We start from the raw sequence: 14,656 nt of genomic DNA, 5'->3' as shown, positions 1-14,656 counted from the left end.
TTTTAATTGATTTTTTACAGAGAGGAAGGGAGAGGGATAGAGAGCTAGAAACATCGATAAGAGAGAAACATCGATCAGCTGCCTCCTGCACACCTCCCACTGGGGATGTGCCTGCAACCAAGGTATGTGCCCTTGACCAAAATCAAATCTGGGACCTTTCAGTCCACAGGCTGACGCTTTATCCACTGAGCCAAACTGGCTAGGACGATCTCCAGATTTTATTAATATAAGAAGACTTTGTGAAGGGACAGGAGGAAAGGCAAACTTACTAGGCCTGATTCTATACCCTAGTAGTTTTTCCTTTTGCTTGTAATTGTTTTACGTTAATCGCTGCATCTTCCAATGCATAGTTTCTGTGGTGTGCCTTCTTCCTTTCAGTGCTTTGGCCAAAATATGGACAAAAATTTCTTGCTCTCTTCTACAGGATTTGAAATGGCTGGAATTTCCAGAATGGACTTTCTTACATATCATGCTGTCCCTTTTTAATACCCCCAACTTTAACTACTGGCAACCATTTAATCTTTTCTCCATCACTATAATTTTGTCTTTTTGAAAAAACATAAGTGGAATTATTCAATATGTAACTTTTTAAAAAAATATATTTTTATTGATTTCAGAGAGGAAGGAAGAGGGAGAGATAGAAACATCCACGATGAGAGAGAATCGTAGATTGGCTGCCTCCTGCAAGTCCCCTACCGGGGACTGAGCCCACAACCCGGGCATGTGCCCTTGACTGGAATCGAACCTGGGACCCCTCAGTTCGCAGGCCGATGCTCTATGCACTGAGCCAAACTGGCTAGGGCAATATGTAACTTTTTGAGACATTTTCTTTTACTGGGCATAATGCCTTAGAGCTGTGCTTGTGTGTAGAAGTATTTTGTTCCATTTTATTTACTACCTTTTCTCCCCATTTTTTGGCAATTATGAACAGAGGTGCTTTAAACATTCATGAATAGGATTTTTGTGAACAAGTTTTCTAGGATAAATTCCTAAGTGTGAGATTACTAGGTAATATGGTAAGCATATGTTTTAAATTCATAAGAAATTGTCAAATTGTGTTCCAGAGTAGCAGAACCATTTTTCATCCCCACTAGCAATATATGAGAGTTCCAGTTGCTCTGCGTCCTCCCCAGCACTTGTTATTTTTGCCATCCTAATAGGTATGCAGAGGTATCTTATTATGGTTTAATGTGCATTTCTCCACATTAGTAGTGCACCTTTTCAAATATGCTTACTTATCATTCTTATGCCCTTTTGGTGAAGTGTCTGTTTTAGTCTTTTGTCCATTAAAAAAATTTGCATTTTGAGAGTTTCTTTTATATTTGGGATAGAAATCCTTGCTGATATTTAGGGTTGTAACCCATTTTGAATTAATTAAAAAAATTTTATTATCCCACTATGGCCGGTATGGCTCATTTGGGTGGAGCGTTGTCCCATACACCGAAAGGTCATGCCTTCCATTCTCTGTTAGGACACATATCCAGTTTGTGAGTTCAATCCCTACTTGGGGCATGTACAGGAGGCAGCTGATTGATATTTCTCTCTTCTCTCTCTAAAAACCCACAAAAAGATATCCTCGTGTGAGGATTAAAAAAACAACAACGTAGCCATAGTTGGTTTAGCTCAGTGGATAGTCAGTCTGTGGACTGAAAGGTCCCTGGTTCAATTCCAGTCTATGGCCCATGCCCGGGTTGCGGGCTCCATCCCCAGTAATGGGTGTGTAGGAGGTAGCCAATCAATGATTTTCTGTTATCGATGTTTCTATCTCTCTTCCTCTCTGAAAGCAATAAAAAATATATTTAAACCATAAAAAAACTCAAAATTTTTTTGTATCCTATTTTCTTACTAAAAAAATTGTATTTTTTAGTTTACAGTTGACATACAGTATTACATTAGTTTCAGGTGTACAACATAGTGATTAGACACTTGTATAACTTACGAAGTGGTCACTCCCAATAGATCTAGTACCTATCTGACACCCTACATAGTTATTACAATATTATTGACTATATTCCCTATGCTGTACTTTATATCCCCATGAGTATTCTATAACTACCAATTTGTCTTAATCCTTTTGCCTTTTTCATCCAGCCTCCCCCCGCCCAACCCCCAATCTGGCTATTGTCAAAATGTTCTCTGTATCTGTGAATCTGTTTCTGTTCTGCTTGTTTATTTTTGTTTTTTTAGATTCTACATATAAGGGAATTATATATGGCATTTGTCTTTCTCTTTGTGACTTATTTCATTCAGCAAATTACCCTCTATGTTCACTCATGTTGTTGTAGATGGCAAGATTTTATTCTTTTTTTATTATGGCTGAGTCATATTCCATTGTATATATACACCACTTTTTTATCCATTCATTCATTGATGGACACTTAGGTTGCTTCTGTTACTGGAAAGGGGACCTGGCCCAGAGTGGGTCTACCTAGGGCTAGCCAGTAGTGTGTGGGTTCTTGACTTTGTGCAGGAAAGATTTTACAAGACAAGTCCACGTGACAATGAGGGAACATTTATTAAAGCTGGCTTCAGTAAAACAAGAAAGGGTTTAGAAGAAGCAACAGGAGAGCCTAGGCTGGGCTGCCTTGGCTCTCTGGGAAGTCAGAGAAAAGGGGGCCTTGGGGACAGGTTCAGGGAATTAGCTTTGGATGAGCTGCCCCTGCACATTGCTCCCCTGGTTGCAAGCCTCATGGGGAATTAATTGGTCTGTTAGAGCAGGGGTTGTTAGTCATTACAACTGGTCCTGCTGCTTTTCTGGGTCTGAAGCTGAAATACAATTGAGGCCTAGATGTTTTTTCTAGGAAGGTGACCTTCTGTATTTGCTGTAAATTGCTCTGCCAGTTAGTTCAGCTATCTGTCTCAGTTCCCTTATTCCACTTGTCCTGGCTTATGACCTGTCTCACTTCCATATCTTGGCTATTATAATTAAAGCTGCAATGAACATAGGGATACAGATGATTTTTTGAATTAGTGTTTTGGGTTTCTTCAGATAAACACCCAGAATTAGAATTACTGGTTTAGTGTTTTGGGTTTCTTCAGATAAACACCCAGTGGTTCCTTCTTTGTCTCTTGTTATAGCCTTTGTTTTAAAGTCTATTTTGTCTGGTATAAATATTGCTACCCCAGCCTTTTTTTTTCTTTTACATCTTTATGAAATATCTTTTTCCATTTCTTTTAGTTGATGTGTCTTTCTATCTTGTGAGTTTCTTGTAGACAGCATATGTAAGGGTCTTGCTTTGTTATCCATTCAGCCACTGCATATCTTTTGATTGAAGCATTTAGCCCATTTACATTTAAGGTAACTATTAATAGATATGTAGTTATTACCATTTTTTCACTCATATATTTAATCTTTTTTTTCTTTCTCCTTAAACCCTGTAACATTTCTTATAATACTGGTTTGGTGGTGATGAACTACTACCTTTTTCTTGTCTGGGAAGTTCTTTATCTGTCCTTTTATTCTAAATCAGCAGTCGCCAACCTTTCAGACCTCACGGACCACCGGTTGGTGACTGCTGCTCCAAATGTTTCCTTAAACCAGCAGTCACCAACCTTTCGGACCTCACAGACCACCAGTGGTCTGTGGACCACCATCGGTTGGCGACCGCTGTATACTTTGCTGTGAGAGTAATCTTGATTGTAGGTCCTTTGAATATTTCATGCCAATCCCTTCTGGCCTGCAACAATATTTTTGTTTAGAAATCAGCTGAAAGTTTCCTGAAGCTCCCTAGTAGGTAACTGTTTTTCTCTTCCTGCTTTTAACCAGTTAACTGCCACAATATTTTGAATTTAAGTGAAAAAGATCTGCCGTTTGCGTCTATAGATGCTTATGGTGTACAAATGGGTAAGATTCTCTTTTTGTCTTTAATCTTTAGCATTTTAATTCTGATGTGTCTTGGTGTGGACCTCTTTGGGTTTATCTTGTTTGGGACTCTGAGCTTCCTGGACTTGTATGTCTGTTTCCTTCACCAGGTTAGGGAAGTTTTCCATCATTATTTTTTCAAGTAGGTTTTCAATTTCTTGCTCTTTCTCTTCTCCTGGCACTCCATGATGGGAATTTTGATACGTTTGAAGTTGTACCAGAGCAGAGCCTCCTTACACTGTCCTCATTCCTCCCCCCTCCCCCCGAAGCCCCCTTGGATTATTTTTTCTTTTTGTTGTTATGATTGGGTGTTTTCTGCTACCTTATATTCTAAATCGCTTATTCAGCCCTCTGCTTCATCTAATATACTGTTGATTCTCTCTAATGTATTCTTCATTTCAGTTAAATTGTAATCTTCCTTTCTCACTGATTCTTTTTATGATTTCTATATATTTTTTATGCTGTTGAAGTTCTCTCTTAGTTCCTTGAGCATCCTTATGACTATTGTTTTGAACTTGGTATCAGGTAGGTTGCTTGCCTCCATTTCACTTAATTCTTTTCCTGGAGATTTCTCCTGGATTTTGTTTGTTTTGTAAACAAACAAAATTTTATTGATTTTTTACAGAGAGGAAGAGAGAGGGATAGAGAGTTAGAAACATCTATGAGAGAGAAACATCGATCAGCTGCCTCCTGCACACTCCCCACTGGGGATGTGCCCGCAACCGAGGTACATGCCCTTGACCGAAATCGAACCTGGGACCCTTCAGTCCGCAGGCTGACGCTCTATCCACTGAGCCAAACCGGTTAGGGCCGTTTGTTTTGTTTTTAATTTGGGGTATGTTTCTTTGTCTCCCCATTTGGGCTGCTTCCCTGTGCTTGTTTCTATGTATTAAGCAGAGCTGTTACCTCTCCTGGTCTAGTAGAGTGGCCTTATGTAGTAAGTGCCCTGTGGGGCCCAGGGTGCAGTTTCCTTAGTCACTTGAACTGGATGCTCCAGTTGTATCCCTTTTGTAGGTTGTGTATGCCCTCCTGTTGTAGTTGAACCTTGATGCCTATATGGAGGGATTGATTCTCAGGCTGATTGGTTGTAAGGATTAGCTGTGACTGCAGTGGAGGAACTATTGTGTGGGGCCTGATCCTAGGTAGCAGGATTTGCTTTAGCTGCTCTGGTGCCTGCTGAGCCTGCCTTTTGAGTGTGTCATTTGTGGGGTTCCTCGGGAGTTGCTCTGGTATGGTCTGAAGCTGGCCACCAGGGACGTTGGTTCTGGGGCCTCTTGGGAGGTGCAGGCCAAGGTCAGCTACTGCCTTATCCTGCCCACTGCCACCTGGTATGAGCTACAAAGTGATCTGTAGATGGTTGCCACTTGTCCTGGGCTTGGAGGTGCCTGGGAGAGGCTAAGCTGTGAACTGAGGCAGGATGCTGCTTGTTTGGGGATTGTGAACCTTTGAGAGATTTTAGGAAAGCCCACAGCATGAGCCAAGACAGGCTATTTGTATGGAAAAGCCACTGGAAATGGGCTAGATGGGCCTTCCAGTTGGGTTGGTCAGGTCTCAGGGAATCACCAGGGCAGGCAAAAGAGTGTTAGCTAGTTTGAAGGAAACTGGGATATGGTGGCCAGCTTGTGCCTGCAGGGGGAGGGCTCATCAAAGGAACAATGGCTTCTGCCAGCATTTCTATCTGGGAGAAAGCTGTCCCTCCATCCCTTGCCCTGAAGCCAGACTATTCGAGCTCCTGTTGAGAGAGTGAGTTTGTCAGCATGTGAGAGTGTTGGCTCTAACAGGAACACTTGGGATTCCAGCAGCCCTCTGTTTTAGTCAGCCATAATCTCTGCTGGTTTTCACAGCCAGAAGTTATGAGAACTTCTCTTCCCAGCACTGGACGCCTGGGCTGGGGAGCCTAACATGAGGTTGGGACACCTCACCCGCCAGGGAGGATTTCTGAAGCAGAGAGACAACTCTCCCAATTTTTAACGGCCATATGTAGGTGTGGGACCAAACTAATCTGTGCCTGTGCCCCTCCTGTCAGTCTCAGTGCAGCTTCTGTATATCCTCAGTGATAGGACTTCTCTTCATGTGCACTTCGGACAGTTTTCAATGATGGTGGTTTTGTAGTTTGGTTGTAATTTTGAAGTGCTCCTGGGAGGAACTGAGTACAGCATTTACCTACACCCATCTGACTGGAAGTCCTAAATTAATTTTTTTGTATTATGTGAGATTAGGGTCCAGGGTTGTTAATTCCCCCTCCCCTCCATATAGATATCCATCTGTGCTAGCACCATTTGTTCAAAGACTACCTTTCTCCTAATGAATAACCTTGGGCCCCTTTGTTGAAAACCATTTAGCATACTTGTGTGGGTTTATTCCCAGACTTTCTGTTTTGCTTCATTAGTCTCTATTTTTTACTTTTAAAATATTTTTATTGATTTCAGAGAAGAAGGTAGAAGAAGAGAGAGATTGAAACATCAATGAGAGAGAATCATTGATTGGCGGTCTGCTGCATGACCCCTACTGAGGATTGAGCCTGTAACCCAGCATGTGCCCTGACTGGGAATTGAAACCATGACCTTCTGGTTCATAGGTCGACACTCAATCACTGAGCCACTCTGGCTGGGCTCTAATGCTATCTTTAAATTTAGGTACACAGTGTCCCGATTGCTGTAGCCATGTAGTATTTCTTGAAATTAGGTAGCGTGGTTTTAAGTTTTCCAACTTTTTTTCAAATGATTGTTTTGGCTATTATAGATTCTTTCTTAAATTTTTTACTTTAAAAAATACTCATGAGAATATGACACTAATAGTCTTCTGAGATTGTTTTATTATTTTTCTTCTCAACACATTTTCTTTTTCTTTTTAAATATATTTTATTGATTTTTTTACAGAGAGGAAGGGAGAAGGATAGAGAGAAACATCTATCAGCTGCCTCCTAAACACCTTCTAATGGGGATATGCCGGCAACCAAGGTACATGCCCTTGACCGGAATCTAACTGGGACCTTTCAGTCCGCAGACCGAAGCTCTATCCACTGAGCCAAACCGGTTAGGGCTCTCAACACATTTTCAAAGAGTATCCAAATGTTCTGAGAAGATTACCGTTTCTTGGAAAGGTGATTTAACTTAACCATTGGTCTTTTCAAGTTAACAAAATGACTCATTTTGTTGAGTTGTGCTTTGATTATGGTTTTATTCAGTACTATCTGATACTTTGTTGAACTATGTTGAATTTAACAACAATTGAGCAGAAAATATCTGTCTTCTCTAAGATTAGGTCATAAACTGTTCTTTATTACTTTAATGATTGAGTAAAGATTTGGGTTGAGTTCCTAAGATATTTTGATATTAGTGATGGACTTTACATATTAGTATATCCTGTGTCTTTAACATCTTCAGTTTGTATTTTTTCCAGGAATTAACTGATTTGAGGGGTTTGTATATAATAGTTGCTTTGTATCACTGGACTAGCAAGGCTTGAATTTTTAAATTTATTTTTATTTTTTTGTAAGAGAACATTTATTTGGTAAATCATAGAGGTAGAAGAGATAATTCCTAGAAGAAATGGGCTTAGGAAACAAGTGATAGAGGTAAAGGAAGGGCCCGTGGAGCTTGGGAGTGAGGAAGCTAATGTAATGTGTCTGGGGCAGGAAGGGGGAAGAGAAAGGGAAAAGCTCAGCTTGCTCTGGGGAGGGAGAGCCGAGGCTTGAATTCTTAAAAATCAGAAATTTATTCGGAAAGTTGTGTGAATGGTTTTAGTAGTAAAAATATGTGAACATCTTTAATGTCTTTTCATATCCAGAGGATGCCAGCCCCCATCAGATTGCGGGAGCTGATCCGGACCATCCGGACAGCGCGGACCCAAGCTGAAGAACGAGAAATGATCCAGAAAGAATGTGCTGCAATCCGGTCATCTTTTAGAGAAGAAGACAATACATACCGGTGTCGGAATGTGGCAAAATTACTATATATGCACATGCTGGGCTATCCTGCTCACTTTGGACAGGTAGGCTGGGCTGAGATCACATCTAGCAAGGGTGCTCTTGTTTGAATGACAGTAACTCAGAGACTCAGTCTTTTCCTACCAGGGAGGATAGGACACTTTTGGAAGTCTCTAGTGTGATCACTGTGGAACTGAGGGTGGAATTGAGAGAGAAAGCTGCAGACCTAGAAAGGCGTGATATTGCCATTGGTTGTCCTTTCCATTGGGAATCTCTCATATTCTAATGTGGATTAGAATATGTTTTGATGGTAGCAGCTAGCTTCCTAAAAATTGACCAGGATTAACCAGTAGATTGTGATTGTTCTGTGAGAGGGCCTGAACTATGATGAATATTTAAGAAAAATTTGCTAAATGTGTCCTTAATTATTTTCTCTCTGAACCATATTATGAAAAGGAACTCCCATGACAGATGTTTTTAAGTAAAAGAAATTAGGTGGTTACCAAATAATAGCATTAAAGATTTTGTCCTAATTACCTCATGCTTTCTTTGATTGCTATAACCACTACGCAGGTCTGCCTCCTGAGCCTCTCTCACACACAAATGCATATTGATGCAGCCAGTCTCAGCTTTGAGCATGATATTCTTCATTATAACTGCTGTCTTCTTTCCAGAGAAGGATACAGTGGGTTGCTTTGGAATTCTTATTAGTGCTATTAAATTTTTGTTTTGTTAATTCTCACCTGAGGATATTTTTCCATTGATTTTTTTTTTTTGCTAGAGTGGAAGTAGATAAGGGGGAGAGAGAGAAAATCAGAGAGAGAGAAACATTGATGTGAGAGAGACTCATTGATTGGTTACTTCCTGAACGGGCCCCTACTGGGGCTGGGGAACCTGCAAATGAGGTATGTGACCTTGGCTGGGAATCAAACCTGTGACCGTCCGGTGTGCGGGCTGACGTTCTAACCATTGAATCACACTGGCCAGGGCAATGCTATTAAATTTTATTTCACTTAATTTAAGGATTTTATTTTATGCTATGTGGCCTTTTTTTTTTTAAAGCATCTTCGAATGTCTTCTTTTAATTTTTTTTAATTTTTATTGATTTCAGAGAGGAAGGAAGAGGGGGGGAGAGAGAAACATCCATGATGAAAGAGAATCATGGATCGGCTGCCTCCTGCAAGTCCCCCACTGGGGATCGAGCCCACAACCCAGGCATATGCCCTTGATCAGAATCGAACCTGGGACCTTTCAGTTCGCAGGCTGATGATGCTCTATCCATTGAGCCAAACCGGCTATGACGCTACGTAGTCTTTTTAAGGGAAAGAATGTAAAATTAAAAGAGACTGTGCAACACCAGCTAGAAGGAGAAAAATACTTTCCATATTTCCATTATTCAAAGATAACTATTATTGTTTTGATATGTGTAATGTATTAGGAAACGCGACCACCAGTTTACTAGTATCTCCTATTCAGCTTTATAACTTCAATAGAAGCAGTTTCCCCCAATCCTGAGTTAAAACAAAAAAATAGTAATGGGATTGAATCTTATTAGAGTGACTTGGGTTAGTTTTATGCTCATCTTGGGGCAGGGAATGAGATCAGCCTCTCTAGAAATACATGATTGAGAGTGGAAACGCATTACTTCACCAAAGGAAAATTGAGGTGTTAATAGCAGAGGAAAGGAGGCAGATATTAGGCAGAAGGAACAGTGTTCTCCTATGAACAAAAATATTACATGCTTTTATCACATCAAAAATTGATTCGGGTAGTTATCCATATGGTGCATGACAGTTAATATAAAGCAAACATGTTCATATATTCTTTGTAGTTTATTTTAAGTAGACACATTAGGTTAGATTTACAGAAATCTGATATGCTATACTATAAAAGTCCTCCACTCAGAGATAACCACTGTTAACATCTTGGATACAGTAGATTTACATACTCCCAAGATTTGAAGATAGACTCTTAAAATCATTGGATAGATTTAAGACATAGATGATATTTTACTTTGTAAAAGAGCTCTCTCTATATATATTTCGAGAATTTACTTCTTCTATACTAGTAACATGGTATATGCTCTTTAGGTGGCATTTTTGGGTGTTTTGGAACTTAATTGTTTGATAAAACATTTACTTCTTAGGTAGAAAGAGTTAATGATGTTCAAGGGTAATTGTACTAAATTTTGGTACAAAAAATAAAGATTTTTCTGAGTGGGAATACAAATCATAATTTTAAATCCCTTATTCTGTTTCCTTTATTTGAATAAATTATGGCCTTTTGCATATCAGTAATTCGGTACCCCACCCACAGGAATTTCCTTTATAAAGTACCCGTAAAAAGGTTCCTATCTGGAGTCTCTCACTTGCATGTATGAATCACAGTGTCATTTTCATTTAATTATGTGTAACAAGAGTCACTTTTTAACTGCATTTTATTTGTTAGAACTTCATAATGAACCTGATGTTCATTATTACGATAGCCACTAGCTGTGTAGCCATTGGTCTTTTGAAATGTGGCTAGTTCAACTGAGGCAAACGTTAAAGGAAAATAAATTTTGGGGGGAGGGTACTTGATGCAGTTATTGGAAAGGTTAAAAATATGTTGTAGACAACTTGGGCATGTGAACCTTACTTCATCAATTGTAAATTTTATGAAATACGGCTCAAACATTTTTGATAGCTATGCAGTGTACAGATTGAGGTATACTATTAGTGTAAAATGCATACTGTAATTGAAGCCTTAATACAAAAGATGTAAAATATCTTAATAATTTTTATGTTGATTTTATGTTGAAATCATTTTTATGTTGATTATATGTTGAAATATTTTAGCTATATTGGGTTAAATAAAATATTCTTAACACTAATTTACCTGTTTCTTTTTACTTTTTACTGCAGTATTTAGAATGATGCTGTCCAATAGAAATAAAATATGACCCAAGATGTAATTTAAAAATTCCTAGTAGCCACATTTTAGAAAGTCTTATTTAAAATTTACAACAAAATCTATGAAGTAGGTAATATCTTCATATTATAGGTGAGGGAAAGTGAAATTCAGTTTACATGACTTGTTTAAATTCACAGAGCTAGTAAATATTAGGGAGGGGATTAGAATTCAACCTTGTATAACTTTAAAACCTATTCAGTATTTGGTTTAATTTAAATCTATAAATAGCTATTTGCATCAAGATTATTAATGAGTTATTTATTGAATTATTTTAGTCCTGCCTTGCTATACAAAGGATTTGAGATGGCATATGTTGCCAGCATCTATTTAAAGTAGAAAAAGAGTAGCAGAAAGTAAGAGTTGGGCGAAGGAAGAATGCAGAGCACAAGGCCAGTGTAGTTGCTGTTGGCAAGTCAGCTAAGTCAGGAAACAAAATCATTCAGTTATGTGTGATTTACCAGCATTTAAGAGCTCAGCTGCAGGAACCAGACTGCCTGGATGTGAGTTCTGGCTTTATTACTTTACTGTGTTATTTTTAGCAAGATCCTTAATCTTTCCTGTCTCAGTTGCCTCATCTGTAAAATGGGAACAATCCTAAAAACTACATTGTATGGTTATTATGAAGATTAAGTAAATAAGTGTTAAATATGTATGTGTTGTACATAAAAAGTCAAATAATATTCAGTTTACAATTTCCTCAAGGATAGCAAAATTTTTTGAAAAAGCACTGAATTCTAGTAGAGATTTTCCTACATGTGTCTTTTGTTCAGTAGTCTCTTAGAAATGTGAGAGACAGTATTCTCAACATTTTTACAATAAAAGCAGTGATAGATTTCTTATAAGGTTTGTAACCTTTCATGCTGGCTTAAACACAACCCAGAAATAAAGTTGAGTATCTAAGGAAGTTGGTAGATTTCAGGAGTAAAAACAGTGGCTCAGGGGCCATATTCTTTCATAAATGTATTTTGTTTGTTTTGCACAATACTTAAAATTGTTTTGAATTTTCTGCCAGTATCCTGTATAATAAAAGCCTAAAATGCAAATAGACTGAAGGGTTGAACAACCAGCAGAATGACCAGTTGCTATGACACGCACTGACCTCCAGGGGGCAGACACTCAGTGCAGGAGCTGCTCCCAGCCTGCAGGCCCCAACTGGTGGCGGTGGGGAGCAGGGCCGGCGAGCAGGTGGCACCAGGCCAACCAAGGCGGGTGCCAGCATGGGCCCCCGATTGCCCCACCGGTCGTCCCACAGAGGGAGGCGGCCAGCGGCAGCAGGGGGCAGGGCCTATGAGCGGGCGGCGCCAGGGCAGCCAAGGTGGGTGTGAACAGGGGCCCCGATCACCCCACCGGTTGCCCCACAGAAAAGCCCCGATCTCCAGCCAGGCCTAGGGACCCTACCTGTGCACGAATTTTGTGCACCAGGCCTCAGGTATAAAAATAAAGGAACTTCTCATAGAAATCTGGATTTCTAGTTTCTCTTAGAAAATCAGAGGATTTGACAATGCTGGATCCATATTTGCACATGGCAGTAGTAGGCTGGTGATCTTCTTCTCCATGCTGGGCATGCATTCTCTGTTATTTCCCAGTTCATACCTGGCCTGCTATACCCAATTGCCTGTCTATAGTAGTCTTCTCCTCTGTCAATATACCATAGCACTCCATAGCCTTAGGTTCTCTAAAGTTCTTCATACACCTCTATGGTGAAATTTATTCATAGGTTCCTTGAAACTCTTCTATTGCAGATAGCATCCTTAAACATTAATTATTGATGTAGGTATATAGAAGTAGAATTGATTTTTCTGTTTGTTTCATTAATCCTTACCTGAGGATATTTTTCCGTTTATTTTTAGCAAGAGTGGAAGGGAGGGGGAGAGATAGAGAGAGAAATATCAATATGAGAGAGACACATCCATTATCCTTTGGTTGCCTCCTGTGTTGAACCTGAAACTGAGGTATATGCCCTTGACTGGAATCAAACCTGGGACCCTTCAGTCTGCAGGCTGATGCTCTATCCACTGAGCCAAAAGTTAGAGTTGATTTTCATCTACTTAACAACATAACAATGGCAGTTCCTTTCCTTTTTCATCTTTAAACATTTTATTTTTTCTTATGTTCTTACTGCATGTACATGTGGTACAATATTGAAAAGAAGCAGCAATAATAGGCATTCTTGTCTTGAGCACACTTAAGCCCAGATTTTAGTCTCGAAATAATACCTTTTTACTCTAAAAAGGCTAATGCCATTGGAAAGATGGCTGATCCCAAACCTGGGGCAGGAAATGTACAAAATAAGCTTGAACCATATTACTATGCCATAAAGCAAGAAAGACTACAGAGATTATGTTAGAAGTATTCAGTAGCCACCAGAAGAGGCTGTCATGCCCCAAAATGAGAACATTTGAGTATTAGGAGTAATGATTGCTATTGAAACCAAGTAAGTTTATATCAGTGAGTTCATAATAATTAACAGAAAATTAGCCATGCCTATGAACCAAGAGGTGATGGTTTGATTTCTGGTCGGAGCCACATGCCTGTGTTGCGGGCTCTATCCCCAGTGTGGGGTGTGCAGGAGGCAGCCAGTCAATGATTCTCTCTCATCATTGATGTTTCTTTCTATCTCTACCTCCTCTCCCTTCCTCTAAGAAAGCAATAAAAAATATATTTTAAAAAAGGATACATTTTGGAAGAAATTTAATAGGTCATCTTTGGAAGATAGTAGGAAATCCACTCATTATTTTTGAAAACTGATAAATAAAAGGAAAGAAACAAACATTGATCCTGCTTTTCCTTACTAGTATTCCTCCTGAAGGAGCTATTGGTAAACCAATGGTATATGTAGAGAAGTTGCTTCTTAAAGGACTAGTCTAGCTGATAAATGAAGAAAGAATGAACGAATTATATTGCCATTTTGTAATCCCTGATGATATCACTGCTGCTACTGTCTCAAAAGAGAGACAACCACCAGAAATAATTATATGCCTTCTGATGAAAGTTCATACCACCACTTATGAAGTGTATTTGCTAAGTCAAAACAAAAACTGAAAAACTTGAGTCTGATCATGCCTCCTTGTCTGTTTTAAAGAGACATTTATAAGAGTACTAGAGGCTCGGTACACAAAAATTTGTGCACTGATGGAGGTGAGGGGGTGTCCCTCAGCCCCACTTGTGCCCTCTCACAGTCTGGGACCTCTTGGGAGATAACCACCTGCTGGCTTAGGCCCGCTCCCCATGTGGCAGATGGCAGGCCCGATCCCTTGGTGCCTGCCCCGCCTCCCCGGGTCGTGCACATGGCAGGGCTGATTGGGGGGTTGGGGAGCCGCCCCGGGTTGAGCACACGGCAGGGCCGATCCAGGGGTTGGGGCGCTGCCCCAGGTCAGGTCGCACACGGGACTCCTGGGCAGGCTGGCCGATCGCTGCTGCCCCGCTTGGCCACCCCGGGTCGCAGATAGCAGGTCCGGATGGCGGCAGGGCAGGCGGGATGGTGATGTCCCGCCCTGCCTGCAGTATGCAAATTAGCCACCATCTTTGTTGGTGGTTAATTTGCATATCACACTAATTAGCCAATGGGAGGCGTATCGAATGTACGGTCAATTACCATCTTTGTCTATTATTAGATAGGATTGGCTGCCAAATTAGTAATTGTTTTTTGAGTTTTTTTTGCTCTCTGGATGGCCACTGGTGTTAAACAGGAAGTACCATGTAGACCCTGAGGAAATAAGTTATTTTGGGAACAATATAATGGCTCATACCAAAAGTGGACTCAAACTTCTCTAGCTTAGTCACTTTAGCAGAAGCACAGGAATAATGGATCATGTAGGAAATAAGAGCATTAGAGTTAAGAAGCCACACTAGTCATTTTTAGTATGATCACAAAGAGAAAGGGGAATGTTGGGCATTATATCATTATTTCTGGC

At 40.0% G+C, this 14,656-nt stretch overlaps 1 protein-coding gene across 2 annotated transcripts in view; it reads left to right on the top strand.

Annotated features, from left to right (window-relative positions):
- The window catches only part of AP1G1 (adaptor related protein complex 1 gamma 1 subunit), a 75,923-nt gene that overhangs the window by 16,383 nt on the left and 44,884 nt on the right, over nucleotides 1-14,656 (top strand). For both annotated transcript variants that reach the window (XM_006755790.2, XM_006755791.2), the window contains exon 2: nucleotides 7,652-7,855. In XM_006755790.2, the coding sequence (XP_006755853.1) occupies nucleotides 7,655-7,855 (201 nt within the window). In that variant the 5' untranslated portion in view covers nucleotides 7,652-7,654. The remainder of the gene's footprint in view (nucleotides 1-7,651; nucleotides 7,856-14,656) is intronic.

Source organism: Myotis davidii, unplaced genomic scaffold (genome assembly GCF_000327345.1).
Source record: "Myotis davidii unplaced genomic scaffold, ASM32734v1 scaffold453, whole genome shotgun sequence".
NCBI classification, from domain to species: Eukaryota; Metazoa; Chordata; class Mammalia; order Chiroptera; family Vespertilionidae; genus Myotis; species Myotis davidii.
This window is presented reverse-complemented; position numbering and strand designations above follow the sequence as displayed.